Source organism: Sinocyclocheilus grahami, unplaced genomic scaffold, assembly GCF_001515645.1.
Source record: "Sinocyclocheilus grahami isolate Dianchi unplaced genomic scaffold, SAMN03320097.WGS_v1.1 scaffold471.1, whole genome shotgun sequence".
Classification (NCBI taxonomy): domain Eukaryota; kingdom Metazoa; phylum Chordata; class Actinopteri; order Cypriniformes; family Cyprinidae; genus Sinocyclocheilus; species Sinocyclocheilus grahami.
The window spans coordinates 226,740-249,445 of NW_015505650.1; the positions used below are offsets into that span (position 1 = coordinate 226,740).

The window sequence follows — 22,706 nt, forward strand, 5'->3', positions numbered from 1 at the left end:
CACTCACTCACTCACTCACTCACTCACTCACTCACTCACTCACTCACTCACTCACTCACTCACTCACTCACTCACTCACTCACTCACTCACTCACTCACTCACTCACTCACTCACTCACTCACTCACTCACTCACTCACTCACTCACTCACACACACACACACTCACTCACTCACTCACTCACTCACTCACTCACTCACTCACTCACTCACTCACACACACTCACACATCAGTGCATCTCAAACATCTGTATGTGCGTCCGGCGCACTGACCCCGGGCTGGAGCTCCGAGCTGCAGGTTGACAGGGATCTGCGAGGCCATGGCGAGCAGGTTTTGCTGGAAGGCCTGCTGCATGAGTCTCTGCTGCTCCTCGGCCAGACGCACCATCTTCCTCTCCGGCGCCTCCGTCTCCAGCTTCTCTCGGAGCTGCTCCAGTGTCGCGGCCCGCGCCAGACCCGCCGCCTGCTGCTGCCCAAACACCAGCGCCACGGAGGACGAGCGGCCCGCCAGCAGAGACGAGACGGCATCGTCTGGAGGAGAGAGAGGAGAACGCATCTGATCAGAAACACACACCTGTGCACGTGCACAGTTAGATTCTGCATCAGTGCAACTTGGTATAAATGGGTATCAATGCAATAAACATGGATTTTTAAAACACAAAATGTTCCTTGCAGTGTTATCTTAGTATCATTGACATACTTTTATTTTCTGCTTTCACTTGAATTTTAGTTTAAGTTTTAGCCATTTTGTTTTTAGCATTTTTATTACTTTTTTGGTCTATATTTATTTCAGCTAGTTGCCAAAGCAACATTTTTTATTTTCATTCATTTAGTTTCACTTGATGTACTAAAGCAACTAAAACTGGAATTAAGTTTCATAAATACAATATAGACATACAAAAAAAACTAAAACATGAACTAAAATTAAAATGGAAAATATAAAAATAAAATCGAATTCAAAATATTAATAGAAACTCAAATAGTATCTCAATGATACTAATAAACCTGTTTTTTTAGAACCAAACTAAATTTATAAAAATTAATAATAATATAATTATTATTATTATTTTCTGTTTTTAAAATTTTTAAGTTTTAGTAATTTGTTGTGCCTTTTTGTAATAATTTTTATTACATTTTTAAAAATGTCTATAGTTTTAACTTTATAAATTTTTTAAAATGTGTATTAATTTTTATTTATTAGTTTTAGTTTATTTAATGCTTCAAGTGAAAATAAACGAAAATTAAAAGTGTTGCCATGGCAATTAGCTGGAATAAAATATGTTTTTAAAATTTATTTCAGTTACCGTTTATTTTACTTCAAGTAACAAAAATATTTTTTTTGTTGTTGTTGTTTTTATGTGCTTTTAGTTTTAGTTGTAATTAACAATAATAACCCTGTTTTTTATCATAGTGCTGTTCTTTAAACATTGCAATAAACCACTCAAGGTTGGGATTTTCTGCACAATATCTGTCAGTTAACAATCTAAAAACTATCCACTTTAAAAACCAAAATACAGGGCAGAAAATTACTGTCTGCGAGATAAATTAATAATGAGAACAGAAAAAAACATAAGTTATTCTTTCAAAACAGCCCTTTGCACATGATGTGGCTCATTTGGATGAAACTCTGCCATAATCAGCAAGTGGACAAACACACTAATTACCACATGAAACTTCTGGTTAATATATGTGTATATGTGTGTGTGTGTGTGTGTGTGTGTGTGTGTGAGTGTATGTGTGTGTGAGTGTATGTGTGTGTGTGTGAGTGTGTGTGTGTATGTGAGTGTGTGGGTGTATATGTGTGTGTGTGGTGTGTGTGTGTGTGTGTGTGAGAGTGTGTGTGTGTGTGTGTGGTGTGTGTGTGTGTGAGGGGGTGTGTGAGTGGGTGTGTGTGTGTGAGAGTGTGTGTGAGAGAGAGAGAGAGAGAGAGAGAGTGTGTGTGTGTGTGTGTGTGAGAGCGTGTGTGTCTGTGTGAGTGAGTGTGTGTGTATGTGTGTGTGTGTGTATGCGTGTATGTGCATGTGTGAGTGTATGTGTGTGTGTGTGTGTGAGTGTGCGTGTGTGTGAGAGAGTGTGTGTCTGTGTGAGTGTGTGTGTGTGTGTGTCTGTTTGTGTGTGTGTGAGAGTGTGTGTCTGTGTGAGTGTGTGTGTGTGTGTGTCTGTTTGTGTGTGTGTGAGTGTGTGTGTGTGTGTGTGTGTGTGTGTGTGTCTGTGTGTAAAAAATATAAAAAAGAGAACTAGTGTAAATGTCTGAAGATGCAGTTCATATCAGTGTCAACAAGAGGCGCTGTAACACCACAAACACACCAGACTGAACAATTCCGATTCTGTTTAACACTGTTTCTTTTTTCAAGCACTAAAACAGCATGAACACCAGAATCACTGCATGGACCTACAGACTCTTTAAAAACAATAAATATAAGTCCTGTAGCTTTAAGCAGGCCTGTCATGATTATGGTTTAATAATTGTCTGATTGTGGTTACTTGATCTCATTGCAATTATTTAAGATAAATGTGCAGTTTAAATTTCAATCACGTTTTGCTCATGGTTCTGCCAGGTTGTGACGATAACTAATTTTTGCGTCACTCACCCAGTCCCTTCTTCAGAGATGGCCCCGGGGATGCCTGCAGTCCGTTCAGGGCCCCCATGGCCCCCAGCGCTGACAGGTGCATCTTGGGCGGGGTCAGGAGGTGAGGGGCGGAGCCGGGGGAGGGGCTAAAGTGGAACAGGCTGTTGCTGTAACTGGGTCGACGGCCTTCACGCCGGTTGCTGTCGATAGCGGCCTGCAGCTCGCTGGGAGAACTCAACGCTTTCCGCTCGCACTCGTACGGATACAGATACTTCATATACCTGAGACAGAGAAACAACACCAAACACATGAGCAGAACCTGTGGTATGTGGATGGATTTTATTCACATTTTGTGAACCAATTCTGGAGGATAATCGGCAAAATGCATTTAAATTTAGTTCGGTCGCTCCAGTCAATCTTGGATAATTCGTCATTTCACCACAAATTAATCACAACAAAGTGCAGTGGCTATTGACATGATACGTGTGATTCACATAAACAGTTGTTTATGTATTAAATTAATGTAAACAGCTGGGATAAAATGGGATGTGCATCAGTATATTGGATACATGACTTCAGTCTTAAAGTGACAGCAGCCTAATAAACCTGCTGCTGTCTGTCTGACACAAAAATAAACTGCATTTTTATTTCTGTCATGTATGACTATGCACATCTAAAGTGGTATAATATGGTAAATGTGATATCCTAATTTAAAATAAATAAATCAGCAAAATTCTGGAAATTACCGCCACAATTTATTTTTCATGTATGACTATTGTACATCTAACAATAGTACCATACTAATGGGTAATGTATGCATAGTAATGTATTGTTCTGTTTTTCCTTTTTTGATGTAATTGAACATTTGTGAGCTGCTTTGCATGAAAGCGTTTTATAAATAAATACACATAAATGTAGTTTCATTAAATGTGAATTCAAGCTAATAATGTAGTATCCTAATTATAAAAAATAATAATAATAAAAATCACCAAAATTCTGTTAATTACTGCCACCAAATCAGCCATTTTGATAGCAAAAATAAACAAACGAACAAACAAACAGACAGGTAAATAAATAAATAATGTGTCAGAATTTGGTAAGATACAAAAATAATTTTTTGAGTGTTTTTTTCCCGTTATGTATGGCCACTGTACATCTAATGTGGTATGATAAGGTAAATGGAGAAATCCTAATTATATATATATATATATATATACACATATATAAACAGCAAAATTCTGTTAATCACTGCCACCAAATCAGACATTTTGCACAAAAAAAAAAATAAAAAAAATAAAATAAATAAAGTGTCAGAATTTGGTAAAATACAAAAATGACAGAATTTTTTTCCTGTTATGTATGACCACTGTACATCTAACGTGTGCTATGTAGTATATTGTAAATGTAGTAATCATAGCTATTAAAAAAAACAGCAAAATTCTGGAAATTACTGGCACAAATTCAGCCATTTTTATTGAAAAAAAAAATCCTGGTAGGACTGATAGTAGAATGTGTTGTACTGCACACTTATTACCAGCTGAAAGCATCATACATTTAGTTGCTACTCAATCGAACTACAGAGAGAGTTCCTGCATCCACCCCCACACTAAAGCCATCCAAATCAAATCAACAGATCAATAAATCAATAAATCTTTCACCTCAAGCTAATTAGTGGGAGGCAGAATGTGATGTGAAGAGACGAGAAACAGCAAGGAGAGATAGAACCTCCGTCTAGGGGCGTCTCAAAGATCTAAACCATCTAAATATAGTGTTTTCTGATTTGGTGTGTGTGTGTCGTACTGCGTGCGGAGCGTGAATGCAGCGCTGGTGATGGACGTGGGCAGGTTGAGACCCTTGGTGATCTCTCTCCAGATCTTCTTGTTGATGACCTCCACCAGTCCACCCTTCTCCGTCACCAGCTTATACAGCATGTACAGATCCAGAACCTGCTTCGCCATGATGGGGATCCTGTTCACCGGAGTCCCTGCGCAAACACCAACACAACCATCAGCTTACACCAAAACTAATCAGAAGCCAGTACAGTGATTTTACTGCCTCATATCACGTCTAACAAACCTTAACTGCGGTAAAATCACTGTAACGCATGACTCACGTCAAGAGGACCATAACAAAAGACACCCAACCCATGATCAATAAATCACGACACGAAGAATAAATCACAATAATCCTAATAAACACTCCTCTGTACGGTCACACAGTTCACTGTGGGATGTGTGTGGTTGCCTAGCAACATAACTATCAATGATCAATGAACAGCATGTTAATATAGAACTCAACTGATGTGTGTGTGTGACTGTGTGTGTGTGTACAGGCTCATCCAATCAGATGTCAGAATCTGAAACATCTGATTTTAATTATGTATTATATAGAGTATACAGTAGATTAGATATTACTTTTTTTATTGACATTGAAATAAGTTTTGATAGACATTATTGTTTAGTCTATGCACTGTTGTTCATTGATGTTGCTTCTAAAATTATATTAATAATAACAACACATTTTTATTTAAATATAAATGATATATTAACAATTTTATACATGAAAAATTTATGGCAAAAAGTAAAATTTTACTTTGCAAAAATATGCACTCAATTTCCATGTGAAGTTTTTTTTCTTTTTTTGCTCTATATACATTTTATTTTAATATTTACCAGTGTTATTTTAGTTTTCTTTTAGTTTTTTTTTCATTATGCTGTTTGTATGACTATTTTGTAATTAGCTTTTATTTTTATATTTACAATTTGAATTTGATTAATTTTGTTGTGTTTTTTTATACATTTTAATTCTTTCAGTTTTAGTTCAATTTTAGTTTTTATTTATTTCCAGTTAGTAATATTACTTCTTCAGGTTATTTTAGTTAGTTGCCAAGAAAATATTTTTAATTTTTATTTAGTTTTTCATCTAATATTTATATTTCAGCAGTTATTTCAATTAACAAAAATAAAGTTTTAGTTAATGATAAGAAGCCTAATATATATATATATATATATATATATAGTATACAGTACATATTATACATCAGTAAAAAAAAATCTTAAATATTTACTCTTAAATAAACATTATTTTCCCATGATTTTTTCTAAAACAAAAACAAACAAACAACAGCAAAAGATAAAGATAAAAGAAAATGTACAACATATTAAGTTGGAGCTTTTTTAATTTATGTTTCAAATAAAAAACTAAAAACTGAAAAACATCAAAAACCCATGTTTCATTTTTACACCATAAACGCATTGAAATGCTTGTGGCAGATGTTGTGTTTGTATAGAGATGAGAGTTCGAGTCGCCCACCGCAGCACTTCAAAAGACACAGGTGGGCTACAGGCGGAAAAATACATATTAGCCTGCTTTACGCAAACAAGCTTAACCTGGATAACAGAGCCAACCCGCCCCAGACTTATGATAGCCATGCATTAATCTTGTCAACAGCTTATCTTTAGGTCAGGGGTGGGTGGAGACGTTTGCTGTAGAGTTAAACGCTCATATGAAAAGCACACAGCGGCTCCCTCTGATTGTGCTCTGGAATAAAACCCATTTATGAATCTATAGTAAAACCGCCTGATGTGATGCCTTCAGACACGACAGCACAGCTGAACAGGGTCTAAATGTTAACTAACACATATCACAATACTTTCCCCAGTTGATTAATCACAGGAAATTAGGACAATTGTTTTGTATTACAAGTTTTCTGAAACGTTTTGTTTAAATATGCAAATGATGCATTATCCAATGTGCATTAATTTGCATCTGAACATTGTATAAAGCCAGGTTCAAAACTCTTTGATTTTGTTGACATATTAGACTTAAAGGTTTTTATAGAGGGGATTTCTCTTATCACTCCAGAAATCAGAAAATACTGTCAACAGACAGAAATAAACGTATTTTCACTAAGTTTTTAGGAATAAAATGTTGTATAAATCAGTGTGAATGCTTTATGAACAAACCCCTCAGTAAAAACCTTCAGAATATAGAGAGGAACAAATCTCTAAGTTTTGGTGTTTGTAAGTGCTGCTGAAGTGGAGAAACAAACTCACAGCCTTTAAATATATGCATTTTCGCCTTGTTTTTAGGAATAAAATGTTGTATAAATCAGTGTGAATGCTTTATGAACAAACCCTTCAGTAAAAACCTTCAGAATATAGAGAGGAATAAATCTCTAAGTTTTGGTGTATGTGAGTTCTCTTCAAAGGCAACTGAATAAAACAATAGTAATAAAAACTGTAGGCTATTTAAATACCTGTAACTTATATTGGGTTTCTTCTTTAGTTTGAAACTAGTCACGATCTTGAAATGAATGATGCTACTCAACACAGCATCATAAATCACCAGACCGGCAGACTCCTTATGCAGTTTCTCAATGCTCTGAAATATGTGTTATACTTAATCCCAAAGTCTGCTAAATATTTGCTGAAAAACGTCAGTGCTTCACCAGTCAATTCAATCAAGAAAACCTAATGTGCTTTCCTCTCTGGGGATGCTCAGCTGTGTCTTCTCTTCTCTAATTTTAAGAAAATAGGCTTTAAAAATATGTATAGCAAATTAAGATGCAATCAGATAAAAGTGCAATAATAAAACCAGGCAAATGATATATGAACAATCCTTCCAGTGCAAACCTTCAGAATACAGAGAGGAATAAAACTGTTTTTGGTGTATGTAAGAAAACTTTTAAAGGTGTGAATTGCTTTTAAAAATCAACAGACGTAAATAGATGAAATGCAATAAAACAAACACTTCAAGTGTATTTTTGGATGCTTTTTTCCCCACTAGTCTGAAAAAATACATTACGGAAGCATAATAGACCAAAATTAAAAAATTAACAAGAGCATGATTATCAAAAGAACAGAAACACGAGTAACACACACAGACTTTGGTGAGATTCTTATCAACGGCGTCCTAGATAAACAACTCAAATGACGGCTTTACGATCTCGCTCTACAAAGAAAAACATAAAACAGAAATGCAAGAATGTGCAATGAAAAACAGGCGAGGTTTAAAGGTCGTGTGACGCGCCCCGACATGCACACATGACAACAAATGGCTTCAGATGCCTGTGAAACTCAGCATCTTGGGAGAACACGCGTGTCATTAGAGCAGCCGGTATATTTCAGAGCACGGTTTGATCAACTGGTCCAGAAACATCTCTGCAGTTCACTGATGCCTCTGACCACCAACCCAACATCAAACAATTAGTACAATCGCAAGGGTCAGCCTGAGGTTATTGATGGCTGAATTAAAATGCCAGTCAGCAGGAAGCCAAGCTTTTATAGAAACACGCGCACACAGAGACTATACGACAGACAACAGAAACAACACTGAATGATTAATACCGACTGCTACAACACTAACACGAACTATAACACAACTGAGGAGATTTTGCTGTACGGTAAAAATATAAACACTCATTTGGACATTCGGCCATTCGTTTGGGGTCTGAGAGATTTATAAATGTTTTATTTAAAAGAAGTCTTTTCTGCTCAGCAAAGCTGCATTTATTTAATCAAAAACACAGTAAAAATGTAAAATATTATTACAATTTAAAACAGCTGTTTTCTATGTGAATATACGTATAACTGTAATTTATTTCTGTGATGCGCAGCTGTATTTTCAGCATCATTCCTCCAGTCTTCAGTGTCACATGATCTTCAGAAATCAGTATAATATGCTGCTTTACTGCTCAAGAAACTGATTCTGATTTCTGATTATTATCAATGTTGAGAACAGTTGTGCTGCACAACATTTTTGTGGAAACTGATACATTTTATTTTTCAGGATTCACAGATGAATAGAAAGTTCAAAAGAACAGCATTTATTTGAAATAGAAATCTACTGTAACATTATAAATGTTTTTACTTTTGATCAATTTAATGTATCTTTAATGAATACAATTATTAATTTCTTTACAAAAAGATATTTTGAAGGGTGGAATGATTTCTGAAGGATCATGTGAAACAGGTATATGAAATTGCAATAATATTTCACAATATTACTGTTTTTATTATATTTTTTAACAAATAAGTGCAGCCTTGGTGAGCAAAAGAGACTTCTTTCAGAAACATTTTATATACTGTCTTTCTCTATGTAAATGTAATCATGAATTAGATTAAGTCTGCTACTAAACAGAAGCTTACTGTTGCTGGTTAGTTAACCCTCTCTGACAGTAATTAAATAAACTGGGTAGATTCACGGTTGCTGAGGTTCCTGTAGTTCAGTGTGGCGCCACTGTCGGCTGAGAGCCGTGTTCTGATTGGCCCCAGGCTGACCCTCCCATCATGCCTTGCTGGGTTGATTTTCCATCAGGAGCAGAGTGATTAATGGCAGGCAGGGTCAGAGGTCACGCTGGTGGGAAGTGCTGCGGTTGAGGCCCCAGAAGGCCCCTCCCACGTCTCGTACTTCTGTTTGCACATGAAGAGCGCCAGGAGAAAACACAAGAGATCACAACTGAAGGACATCACTGTGTATATGACACACAACTGAATATGACAGTCTACTGCTTTTCACTAACCACTTACAGTGCATCATCAGTGGTGAGATGAACATGTGACTGTCTGAGCCTATCAGAAAATGCACGAGAAAGCAACCTTAGGGTGAATAGGGTAAACTGGGCCACTTTTTGCCATTCTCCTAAATTAACCCTATTTAAATAAATAAGGGTAGCGGTCTGACCCACACTATTAAAGTCATTAAGTTTTAACAAAATACAATAAACTGTGTATGTGTATATATATCTATATATATATATATATATATTTTTTTTTAATGTACTTCAGTACATAGAAACTACACACAAAAATAACTGTTGTTCAGATTAGTAATTAAAAAAAAAAGATTTTTGTATTTTGTATAATAAAGAGAATTTAGGTAAACGTCATGAAAATAATGTTATAATGCAACAAAATACAAAAAAGCCTTCATATATAATATATAAACTGTATTTTTAAACATTTATATATATATATATATATATATATATATATATTTAGTGCTGTCAAATGATTAATCGCGATTAATCGCATCCAAAATAAAAGTTTTTGTTTACATAATATATGTGCGCGTTCTGTGTATATTTATTATGTATATATAAATACATACATACAGTATATATTTTGAATATATTTACATGACAATATTTATATTCATATACATGTTATGTTATATCATAAATAAATATATTTAATATATAAACATATTTTTCTGAAATCTATAAACGCATGTGTGTGTATTTATATATACAATATATATATATATATATACACACACACACACACACACACACACACTTATGCATTTAGCAGATACTTTAAGTTTTATCCAAAGCAACATACAAAAGAGGAACAATACACTTATTTTTTTATATGAAAACAATATATTTTATAAATACAAAACTATAATAAATTCTATATTTACTATATAAAACAATATTATATAATATATACAATACTCTTTAAACATAAAATTCATTCTTCATTCATTCACCCAGATAAAAAACTCAAAGGTGAAGAGCACTTGAGCTGTAATTCAGCTGAGAACAGCATTCTGCATACGGCTCCTGAACTCAATCAATAGTCTGACAGCCAGATATCCACATTAAATATGGCTGATTTCACATGACGGATGTGTGTGAATAATTCAGAGGCAGAGAGTGACAGGATCACACTTCTCCGTCGGCCGGTGTGAGGTTTCACTGACGCTCCGCTCTTAATGCACAGGTCGAGGCGGACGAGGAGAAGTATTCTGCTTTGTTTTATTTTTAATGCCAGGTCAGGGACATAAAAGGTAACGCTCAATGACTGCAGGGAATCTGCTATATTTAGTCCGACTCGTGCCACATGACAGACTGATTCATACACAAGTCTGTCCGATCCAACAGCAGAACATACCTACTGCATGTTAACATGCGACGAGAACAGAGAGCATGCAACACACACCACAGCTGTGTAACACAAAGAATACAGCAGGAGCATGCATGGATATTATAATATGTGACCCTGGAGCACAAAAGCAGTGTTGAGTCGCTGGGGGATATTTGTAGCAATAGCCAACAATACATTGTATGGGTCAAAATTATACATTTTTCTTTTAAGCTAAAAATCATTAGGATATTAAGTAAAGATCATGTTCCATGAGATATTTTGTAAATTTCCTAGTGTAAATATATTAAAACTTAATGTTTGATTAGTAATATGCATTGCTAAGAACTTAATTTGAACAAATTTTAAGATGATTTTCTCAATATTTAGATTTTTTTGCACCCTCAGATTTTCAAATATTGTCCGATCCTAACAAACCATACATCAATGGAGAGATTATTTATTCATCTTTCAGATGATGTATATATCTCAATTTCAGAAAATTGACCCTTATGAATGGTTTTGTGCTCCAGGGTCACAAATGTGTTTGTGCAGCAAACTAACTCGATCCATCCAAATCGAGTTGCAAACATGTTTCACGTCGACAGTGCTGAGGAGGAATATCCTGAAACCCTCAAAAAGAAACAAACCTGATCATGCCTCTTCCTCTGTGCAATAAAATAACACAGTCGATGGAAAACTACGTTGAAACATTTCCATATGCGCACAAAAAAAACATGTCATACAAGACAGGAGGAAAAACGAAAATCACAAACAAATCCTGCCAGAAGAAAAAAAATTCCCTTTTCTGCATCAAACGAGTCACATTTGTTTAGGAGAAGTGAAGGAACCATCACTTGTCTGATTATCAGCCTCGCATCTTACTGTCTGTTAATAACGTCTGGATCAAAATGAGCATGAAACATCTGAACTAATCGCTCCAGATGAGAGACGAGAGACTGTTGAATTATTCAGATTAATACTGTTCATTTGATTTGTTAACTAGATTTACTATAATTTAACCAGACAGATGCATGATTTGAGCAATCATTCGTCATGTCTGCAGCAAAAATGGTGCAGAACCAATTATAGACAGGGTTATTAGTCAATTAAAGCAGTTACTTTAAATAAAATAAACTTTAAATGAAATAAAATAAAATAAATATTTTTAGACTGAACTAATTATAGACTGAACCAAGTTTATTACAGTTAATTAAAACCACAAAAAATTAATTTTTTGTTACTTTAAATAAAATAAACTTTAAATGAAATAAAAAATATTTTTTTAGACTGAACCAATTATAGACTGAACCAGGGTTATTAGTTAATTAAAAACACACAAAAAAATAAAAAAATAAAATAAAATAAATATTTTTAGACTGAACTAATTATAGACTGAACCAAGATTATTAAAGTTAATTAAAACCACACACACACAAAAAAATTGTTACTTTAAATAAAATAAACTTTAAATGAAATAAGATATATTTGAAACTGAACCAATTATAGACTGAACCAGGGTTATCAGTTAACTAAAACCACTCACACACACACACTCACACTCACACTCTCACACTCACACTCACACACACACTCACTCACACACACTCACACACACACACTCACTCTCACACACACACACACACACACACACACTCACACTCACACTCACACTCTCACACTCACACTCACACACACACTCACTCACACACACTCACACACACACACTCACTCTCACACACACACACACACACACACACACTCACACTCACACTCACACTCTCACACTCACACTCACACACACACTCACTCACACACACTCACACACACACACTCACTCTCACACACACACACACACACACACACACTCACACTCACACTCACACTCTCACACTCACACTCACACACACACTCACTCACACACACTCACACACACACACTCACTCTCACACACACACACACACACACACACACTCACACTCACACTCACACTCTCACACTCACACTCACACACACACTCACTCACACACACTCACACACACACACTCACTCTCACACACACACACACACACACACACACTCACACTCACACTCACACTCTCACACTCACACTCACACACACACTCACTCACACACACTCACACACACACACTCACTCTCACACACACACACACACACACACACACTCACACTCACACTCACACTCTCACACTCACACTCACACACACACTCACTCACACACACTCACACACACACACTCACTCTCACACACACACACACACACACACACACTCACACTCACACTCACACTCTCACACTCACACTCACACACACACTCACTCACACACACTCACACACACACACTCACTCTCACACACACACACACACACACACACACTCACACTCACACTCACACTCTCACACTCACACTCACACACACACTCACTCACACACACTCACACACACACACTCACTCTCACACACACACACACACACACACACACTCACACTCACACTCACACTCTCACACTCACACTCACACACACACTCACTCACACACACTCACACACACACACTCACTCTCACACACACACACACACACACACACACTCACACTCACACTCACACTCTCACACTCACACTCACACACACACTCACTCACACACACTCACACACACACACTCACTCTCACACACACACACACACACACACACACTCACACTCACACTCACACTCTCACACTCACACTCACACACACACTCACTCACACACACTCACACACACACACTCACTCTCACACACACACACACACACACACACACTCACACTCACACTCACACTCTCACACTCACACTCACACACACACTCACTCACACACACTCACACACACACACTCACTCTCACACACACACACACACACACACACACTCACACTCACACTCACACTCTCACACTCACACTCACACACACACTCACTCACACACACTCACACACACACACTCACTCTCACACACACACACACACACACACACACTCACACTCACACTCACACTCTCACACTCACACTCACACACACACTCACTCACACACACTCACACACACACACTCACTCTCACACACACACACACACACACACACACTCACACTCACACTCACACTCTCACACTCACACTCACACACACACTCACTCACACACACTCACACACACACACTCACTCTCACACACACACACACACACACACACACTCACACTCACACTCACACTCTCACACTCACACTCACACACACACTCACTCACACACACTCACACACACACACTCACTCTCACACACACACACACACACACACACACTCACACTCACACTCACACTCTCACACTCACACTCACACACACACTCACTCACACACACTCACACACACACACTCACTCTCACACACACACACACACACACACACACTCACACTCACACTCACACTCTCACACTCACACTCACACACACACTCACTCACACACACTCACACACACACACTCACTCTCACACACACACACACACACACACACACTCACACTCACACTCACACTCTCACACTCACACTCACACACACACTCACTCACACACACTCACACACACACACTCACTCTCACACACACACACACACACACACACACTCACACTCACACTCACACTCTCACACTCACACTCACACACACACTCACTCACACACACTCACACACACACACTCACTCTCACACACACACACACACACACACACACTCACACTCACACTCACACTCTCACACTCACACTCACACACACACTCACTCACACACACTCACACACACACACTCACTCTCACACACACACACACACACACACACACTCACACTCACACTCACACTCTCACACTCACACTCACACACACACTCACTCACACACACTCACACACACACACTCACTCTCACACACACACACACACACACACACACTCACACTCACACTCACACTCTCACACTCACACTCACACACACACTCACTCACACACACTCACACACACACACTCACTCTCACACACACACACACACACACACACACTCACACTCACACTCACACTCTCACACTCACACTCACACACACACTCACTCACACACACTCACACACACACACTCACTCTCACACACACACACACACACACACACACTCACACTCACACTCACACTCTCACACTCACACTCACACACACACTCACTCACACACACTCACACACACACACTCACTCTCACACACACACACACACACACACACACTCACACTCACACTCACACTCTCACACTCACACTCACACACACACTCACTCACACACACTCACACACACACACTCACTCTCACACACACACACACACACACACACACTCACACTCACACTCACACTCTCACACTCACACTCACACACACACTCACTCACACACACTCACACACACACACTCACTCTCACACACACACACACACACACACACACTCACACTCACACTCACACTCTCACACTCACACTCACACACACACTCACTCACACACACTCACACACACACACTCACTCTCACACACACACACACACACACACACACTCACACTCACACTCACACTCTCACACTCACACTCACACACACACACACACAAACAAAATTGCTACTTTAAATAAAATACACTTTAAATGAAATAAAATTGATTTTTTTAGACTGAACCAATTATAGACTGAACCAGGTTTATTAGTTAATTATAACCACAAAAATACTTTAAATAAATTATTAATTGAAATTGAAATGAAATACAATTTAATTAACACATTTATCTGTTATTATTTTATTTCAGCTATTTCACATTTCTCATTTTCATATAGATTAACTTGATATGCTAAAATAACTCAAACTAATACTGAAATAAAAAAAGAATAAAAACGATTTATACATACCAAAATTTTTTTTTAAATAAAAACATAACATATGAAAACTCAAACAAAATATTAATAAAAAATATAATCATATCTCAGTGACACTAAAAACACCGTGGGCATTCTGAAAACCAGCAGGGTCTAAACAACACCGGATGCCACTTTCCACAAACACGAGACATCTTTCCTGATATCTTGTGTTCCACAGAAGAATACGGCAGTAAAGCGCACTACACTGAGCTCAAGTCAGCGCAGATGAAGCTGTAACGTGACTCCTGAAGATGGGAACCAAGAGCAGAGCAGGACGCTCCAAAGACTCGACGGCGCGAAAAGTGAGACGCCAATTTAAGTGTAACTAGAGTCTGTGTGTTCCTCTGGGGATCTGATCAACACCTCACTGAAACACGAGAGGAACACGCTGCAGTCACGGAGAAATACTGATCAGATCAGAGCCGGAGTCACATGCTGCTAATTCTGGACCATAAACACTGATGCTTTCACATCCTGATGAAGAGAGGAGAAGCTCTCGGGTCACGAGGTCACGCACACACGGTCAGAGGTCAGATAAAGGTCAACCCCCATCGAAATCAATCAGTCAGATGAAGCCATCAGCATCAGCTGCTCTTCCCTTCACACACTACAGTTCAGAAGCTTAGGCTCATTTATTTGAGCAAAGATACTGTAAAAATGTGAAATATTATTATGATTTAAAACAGCAGTTTTCTATGTGAATCTCTGTTAAACTGTAATGTATTTCTGTGATGCACAGCTGTATTTTCAGCATCATTCCTCCAGTCTTCAGTGTCACATGATCTTCAGAAATCAGTATAATATTCTGCTCGAGAAACATTTCTGATTATTATCAATGCTGAAAACATTAATATTTGTGTGTAAACTGTGATGCATTTTATTTTTCAGGATTCACAGATGAACAGAAAGTTCAGTAGAACAGCATTTATTTGAAATCTACTAACATTATAAAAGTCTTTAGGGTGATTCATTTAATGCAGCCTTGATGAATAAAAGTATTCAACTTTGAACCTTATGTGAAGGAAGTTTTCCAAACTAAAGGCGTTCAATTTCTATTGCGTTTTGTAAAGGATATCATACTTATAATCATATAATCATATTATACTGTAGTGTAAAATGTGGCAGTAACACTATAATGCATAATAAAATAATTTCAATATATTAATTATGCCTTATAATGCATTGTATGATCTCATTTATAATTGCAACCACAGTTAATATACTTTATAATACACCGTTAGAAAGTGCAATGCATTAAAACATTTTATAATGCATTTTAACTTTGGTTACAATTTTTTATTAAAAGACGAAGCATTACATTATGAATACCTTTATAATGCACTATACACATAAAGCCTTACCAAATTCTGGCTGTTCGTTTTTGAATGAGACGATTCTATGTGCGCTACATTTGGACAAAAACAAAGAACAAAGTGTTACATTGTTTCACTTCCTCTAGAATTTAGATCGGTCAAAACTAACTGGATAAGATTAATAAAATACATCAAATATAGCTAAAGCAACTGAAATAAAAAAAAGAGATCAGTCACTATTAAATGTTTGAGGCGCTGTCAGCGTGAAAGAGTGGCGGGAGATTACACGGGAAGTGCGGAAGAACGTCAGGAGGAGGGCATTTATAACGTCGGGAGAGAACTGATAAATGCCTTTCAGCTTCACCATATCATTTAAAACACATCCCCAATGTTATTCTGGAGCAAAAACACATTTACACACAAAACCTCATCTTATAATCAAAGATAAATATATAGATACTAAGAATAAAACGCCTTTGATTCAGGACAGACGGATTACGAAGCAGATGTGATGCCGGGCCCCGGCCCTGCTTCTGTCTCTGATTAATCACTGGTTTCAGCACGACTGCTGCTCTTCTATGAAGGAAATTTCCCTTCACTCATCCAAAGCCTTTTCTTTCTGGTGTTCAACTCTGCCTCGGCTCCATCAGACGTGTAGTTGTGCGTTTCAGAGGCTCATTAATCATGCTATGAGACGCGGGGCCCCTAATCCAGGCCTGCAAACCCACTTTATCAAGTTTCAGAGGCCCCGAATGCAGCTCCAAACACAGAAAGAACCAGCCGATAAATCAAAACAACATCTTATTTCAGCGCAGCGTCCAAACCTCACACTTGTCAAAACCTGACACTGAAACAGTTCAGCCTAAAACCATTCTTAAAAATATATATATATATATATATATATATATATATATATATAATGATAAATTAGCACACTGCATCCAGGCGTTTTTTTAGTTTTCATTGTTTTTATTGTTTATCAGCTTAATTTCAAGGCTTTACACAATAATGATAATTAAATTATTGTGCTTAATGTGTTTAATTGTCGCAATAATGATAACCTTGAAACAAAGTTTTATAGCCGATAAATCAAAACAACATCTTATTTCAGCGCAGCGTCCAAACCTCATACTTGTCAAAACCTGACACTGAAACAGTTCAGCCTAAAACCATTCTTAAAAAAAAATATATATATATATATATATCGCCCTCATGTCAATCAAACCTGTTTGACTTTCTTTCTTCTGCAGAACACCAAAAGAAATGAGTCCAAAAAAACACTTGGACATTTGTTAAATGATTTTGTCTTGTGTTTCAAATGAATGCTGCAAAAAAGCGAATGCAAAGATACATATTGAGATATGTACTGAATATTGTCAAAACTAGGAAATATATTGAGATAATATCAAAATCAAAATGAGAAAAAAAAAAGATTGAGATATTTACTGAATATCATCCGAAATTAGGAAAATACTGTACTGAGATAAATACTAAATATCATCAAAATGAGGAAAAATGGTGAGATAAATACTGAATATTGTCCAATTTTGGAGAAATATTTTTGAATCTGAACTTGCTCCACTATCAGACTATAAATCCTGTGAATTCAGATGAATCTCTCTCACCTCGTTTCTGCATGAAGGTGAAAAGGTGGTCCAGGAACTCCTTCCTGTGCGGGTCGTTATCCAGCTCATATAACTATCAGACACAAATCAACTCATTACACAAACTCAGCATCTTCATACACACCCATCTGAAAATAATCATCCCAGACTCAATTAAACTAACAAATTAAATAGGTCAATTAATTCACACTGGCGTAGGATTTACTCTGAAACAAATTTCAATAATACATTTCTAGGAAATTTCACAAATAATTACAAAGAAATTACAAGTATCACATTAATTAAACATGAAATTTTAAATAGAAAGAATGAAATAATATTTGCAAAACACGCTCCAATAACCTTTGTTTTATTTACAAATGAAAAATATTTTTTTACAGTGTTGACATACAGATTGAAGTAAATTATACAATAATAAAACTGCACCTTTAAATGAAATTAATGAATTAAATTGGTCCATTAATACACAATGAAACAAACATTTGGTCTAGGATTTACATTGAGACAACTTTTATGCAGAGATTGTTTGTAAATTTAGCAAATAATTACAAAAAACAGCAAGCAACTTATTGAAATAAACATGAAATTTTGAAATAGAAAAGCTGAAGTAGTATTTTTTTGTAAAATGTACTCCAATAAACTATTTTATTTGCAACTTCAAATTTTTTTATTTTTTTGCAGTGCAGACACACAGATTGCAGTAAATTATATAATTAAAATTGTACCTTTAAATTAAATTAATGAATTAAGTAACACTGAACTAAATGCGAGTAGAAAAATAGTAGTTTCTCGAAAATAATTTGCTATATTTACAACATTGAAATTTTTTTTTTTACAGTGCACAGAAACAGATTGCAGTAAAGTATTACAAATAATGTTAAACATGGATAAACTCACCTTGGCAAAATCTCTGGACGCTTCCCCTCTTCCACGAGCAACATCCCCATCATCCGGCCAGGATACACCACCGTTCTACACACACACACACACACACACACACACGCACACGCACACACACGCACACACACACACACACACACACACACACACGAAACAGTAAATAAGGTTGTGTGTCTTCCTCCTGTAACACTCGTCCTCCCCTCATGTCCTCTGACCTCCAACACACACACACACTCATGCAAAACTATATAGACATTAAAAAAATAATAAAAAATGGCAAAAACACAACAAAATGGCTAAAAATTTTACTAAAATGAAAATGGAAAATATAAAAATAAATAATAAAAAAAACAACTAATTCAAAAGAGTATATGAACAATATAAAACTAATATAACAGTGACTGGTGCTCATGGATGTTCTGACAGATGCAGGACATTTCGATTTTAATCTGTTACTGGATGTTTTGATCTCTTCTTCACTATAATCAAGCATCAAACTAAAAAAAAAACAGTATGATGATTTCATAAATCAAACCAATATATGCTCTGAATCTTAAAAGCAGTACAACACTAGGCTTGGGAGATGTCTACAAAATTGTCTACAATTATTTTTGGTGGGGGGGGTTGGGCGTTAATTGTAAATCCTTATAAGGCACGGAAAACAAATAACGATTCCTAACACCGTGTCTACACCGGACACGAGCGGCGCGGCAAAATACTATAGAACCACTGATCTATAATAGAGATGCATTATATATAGATCAGTCTATAGAACTCATTATAATCAGTGATGCTGTCTACACTGGATGCGGCGCGACATGAAAAAATCCCAGACAGTAAACTGATGCCGCGTTCTATTTATGACGTGCTGACACCAATTTCAAATGATTTTCAATAGTCGCTTTGTCGCGTCCAGTGTAGACAGACTTTAGCTGATGCGACACGGTGCGACACGACAACTGTCGCGTCCGGTGTAGACACGGTGTAACGGTTCCCGGTTACATTACAGTAAATATAATTTCACTTACCACATAAACAGAGTAAGAAGAGATGACTGAGGACGATGGCGAATGATTTGCAGATCCTCAGCACCACTGACAAACATCTAATCTTGTAAAATCTGTGGAAAGTACTGCCTCTCCATAGTATAAACGGAGTACGTGCGATCGCGAATCTCGAAAGTGAAAGTGAAACTAAAAAGCCATCGTGCATTCAAATGCCAGGTATAATAGCGGCTCCCTGAAGCCCAAATATATATACAAACCCGATTCCAAAAAAGTTGGGACACTGTACAGTTTATTTCCTTTAGGGGTTCCGTATACACGTGATTTTCTTTCCGAACACGGTATTGGGATGCGGCGGATTGCGGGGATATGGGGGGGGGGGGGGGATTCACGGCCCAACCCTATACAACACATGCTTTCGTACTGCTTGTATTTTCTCTTCAGTCTCTTAAGAATGCAACCCGATCCTTGTTTTCTCCCTGACGGCTGTATTGTTTCTCGTGTCGGTCTAAATCTGTTAGCAGGTTTACAGTAAGTGGCGGGTTAATCACGTTACCGCGGGGCATGAGAGAATCTCTGGCAGCTAATTAAGAGTCAAAAAATAACTCTGATCTCTGATGCTCGGACTCGCTTCACTGGGTCACAGAGAGACGGGCTTCTCTGAGATCACAAACCAGACACAGACCACGAAATAAAAGAAAACCACACATCTACTTCAGACCGGTTCAGAATCAGAGGGAGCGTCAGTGTCTCAAATATCAGATGAATCTCTGAAATCCAGACAAACTCACTCTGCACACATAAATACAGCCTCTGTGTATGTTACCGTCATCATCTGTGACGTGCTGAGCTCTCATGTTTACACACATAACCTGACTGAATTATCAAAAATAAATGAAAACTAACAGATTTGAAAAATAATTGAAGGCTAATGCTTTAATGCATTAATGCATTATTTGGTATGTAATATTTATAATTATCTTTTTAAATATAATATTTATGTTTATAATTATATTTAATTACAATTGAATTCATAATTTATACATTTAATAATTATTAACTTAATTCTATTTGTTAAATATTTAATATTATTTTAAATTGTTAAAATAGTTTATAATGCTTATACACTTGTACACATATGTGCAAGTTAAAAAAGCTACATTCACAGCACAGAAAACAGTTTATTTGCACTAGCAGGTGAAGTTTGGGACACATGGACTATTTCTGTATTAAAGTGATAAACTCTGAAATAACATTTAAGGAGGTCTGGAAATGATGAAGTGATCGAATAATATGAAAACGCTGTTATAGTTGAGCTCCTTTGTCTAGAAGAATAATTAAAATATTCATTTTATAATAAGTTTTACAAGAAGGAGCCATTTAAATTGGTCTACAAAACAAAACAGAAACACGTTCAAACATTTCACTGCAAGTGAACATAAAAAAAAAACATTGGAACTGACACAAGAGCAACTTCTGTTCTGTAGAGTACAGCGCTTGCAACGCCATCGCCATGGGTTCAATTCCCAGGAAATGCATGAACTGATTTAAAAAATGCCTGGAATGCAATCCAAGTTGCTTTGGATCAAAGCACCTGCCAAATGCATTAAAGTGAATATAAATGTAGAGGTTCTGAGTCGTAAAGTGAATGCAGGTTTAGAGTAGAAATGCTCAGTTATGGGAGTTTATCTGAGCATGTGTGGCTCTGGAAAGCCCCGTGTCGGGTGATAATGTCCTGTTCTGCTCTCTCAGCACGACTCTTTAGAGCCGTCAATCTCTAATCCTCATCAAATAATTGGGTCTATGCATTCCACCCGTGGAGCCACACAGATCATCCGCAGGGAGCAGGAGAACGGCGGGTTTATCCGATAACGGCTGTACAAGAGCTCAGAGCCACAGAAAATCACTCAATCACTCTAATCTCAATTAAAGTGTGTAACCTGAGGAAAGTTTTAAACGAGAGCATCAACAGAACGACTCCAGGAGCCAAAACAAACAGCCCTGATCGAGCCCAACAAACACAACTCAACCAGATCAACAAACTACTCAACCAGATCAACAAACACAACTCAACCAGATCAACAAACACAACTCAACCAGTTCAACAAACCACTCCCCCAGATCAACAAACCACTCAACCAGATCAACAAACACAACTCAACCAGATCAACAAACACAACTCAACCAGATCAACAAACACTAGTCAACCAGATCAACAACAAACACAACTCAACCAGATCAACAAACACTAGTCAACCAGATCAACAAACACAACTCAACCAGATCAACAAACCACTCAACCAGTTCAACAAACAAAACTCGACCAGTTCAACAAACACAACTCGACCAGTTCAACAAACACAACTCAACCAGACCAACAAACACAACTCAACCAGATCAACAAACCACTCAACCAGACCAACAAACACAACTCAACCAGTTCAACAAACA

The 22,706-nt window shown here is 37.1% G+C and overlaps 1 protein-coding gene across 1 annotated transcript in view; it reads right to left on the reverse strand.

Moving 5' to 3' along the window:
* LOC107553357 (AT-rich interactive domain-containing protein 3B-like) overlaps nucleotides 1-22,706 on the reverse strand; it is a 48,389-nt gene that overhangs the window by 2,164 nt on the left and 23,519 nt on the right. Inside the window, exons 2-6 of the mRNA XM_016235561.1 lie at nucleotides 19,249-19,323; nucleotides 18,352-18,424; nucleotides 4,369-4,552; nucleotides 2,590-2,849; nucleotides 272-529 (exon numbers count right to left, since the gene is read on the reverse strand). Of these exons, the coding sequence (XP_016091047.1) occupies nucleotides 272-529; nucleotides 2,590-2,849; nucleotides 4,369-4,552; nucleotides 18,352-18,424; nucleotides 19,249-19,323 (850 nt within the window). The remainder of the gene's footprint in view (nucleotides 1-271; nucleotides 530-2,589; nucleotides 2,850-4,368; nucleotides 4,553-18,351; nucleotides 18,425-19,248; nucleotides 19,324-22,706) is intronic.